Consider the following 966-nt stretch of genomic DNA (forward strand, 5'->3'; position numbering starts at 1 on the left):
CAAAATACTTTTAATATACAAAAGACAAGATATTATTTTTATTCTGCTATATATATAAATATATATATATATATATATATATATATATATATATATAATGTGTATGTATATATAAATATATATTATATTTTTATTATATTTTATATAATAAAAAAGTTTGCAGAATATTATATTCAAATTAACGTATAATATATTTGTCTTTATAGGGAGAAATTGGTGATATGGGTCCTGATGGATTAAAAGGCGAACAAGGTGAGCAAGGCTTCCCAGGAAGACTAGGTGCGCACGGAATACCCGGAAGACATGGTGCGAAAGGTGAAAGAGGCCCGATTGGACCACCTGGATTCGATGGTTTGAAAGGAAAATCAGGCCTCGATGGTGATCCGGGTATAATGGGTAGACCAGGTAAATATGATAATCAGCATTCATTTATCTTTATTAAATTAATTATATATTTTAATACTTTTATATTTTATAATCGACGCTTATTTTTTTAGTTTATATTTAATATTTATAATCTAAAAAAAAAATAAAATGTTGTATCAGTATTTTATTAACAAATTACAATACATTTTACGTCAGGAATGCCGGGTGAGCCAGGTGTGAGAGGATTCCCAGGTCTTATGGGTGCTCCTGGACCGAAAGGTCATGTAGGTGAACCTGGTTTACCGTCTTACGCATTCGCAGAGAAGGGTGATTTTGGTAATCGCGGTCACGATGGTTTCTCTGGTGTGAAAGGACAACCAGGCGAACCAGGATATATTGGCGTACCTGGTCATAAGGTAAATGAACTAAGTCGGACATTTCAATTCTTCAACTTCGAGAGAAATTATTTATTTGTCCATTATAGGGTCAAATTGGAGACAGAGGATATACAGGTCCTGATGGTTTGCCAGGATTACCTGGTTTCCCTGGTCTGCCGGGTGATCAAGGACCTCGCGGAGCTCCAGGTATATATATATATAT

General features: G+C 34.2%; 1 protein-coding gene across 1 annotated transcript in view; it reads left to right on the forward strand.

The window, feature by feature from the left end:
- LOC108754119 (collagen alpha-2(IV) chain) overlaps positions 1-966 on the forward strand; it is a 55766-nt gene that overhangs the window by 50442 nt on the left and 4358 nt on the right. Inside the window, exons 18-20 of the mRNA XM_018496195.1 lie at positions 207-405; positions 583-782; positions 851-950. Coding sequence (XP_018351697.1) covers positions 207-405; positions 583-782; positions 851-950 — 499 coding nt within the window. The remainder of the gene's footprint in view (positions 1-206; positions 406-582; positions 783-850; positions 951-966) is intronic.

The sequence above is a fragment of the Trachymyrmex septentrionalis genome, unplaced genomic scaffold (genome assembly GCF_001594115.1).
Source record: "Trachymyrmex septentrionalis isolate Tsep2-gDNA-1 unplaced genomic scaffold, Tsep1.0 scaffold76, whole genome shotgun sequence".
In the NCBI taxonomy this organism is placed as follows: Eukaryota; Metazoa; Arthropoda; class Insecta; order Hymenoptera; family Formicidae; genus Trachymyrmex; species Trachymyrmex septentrionalis.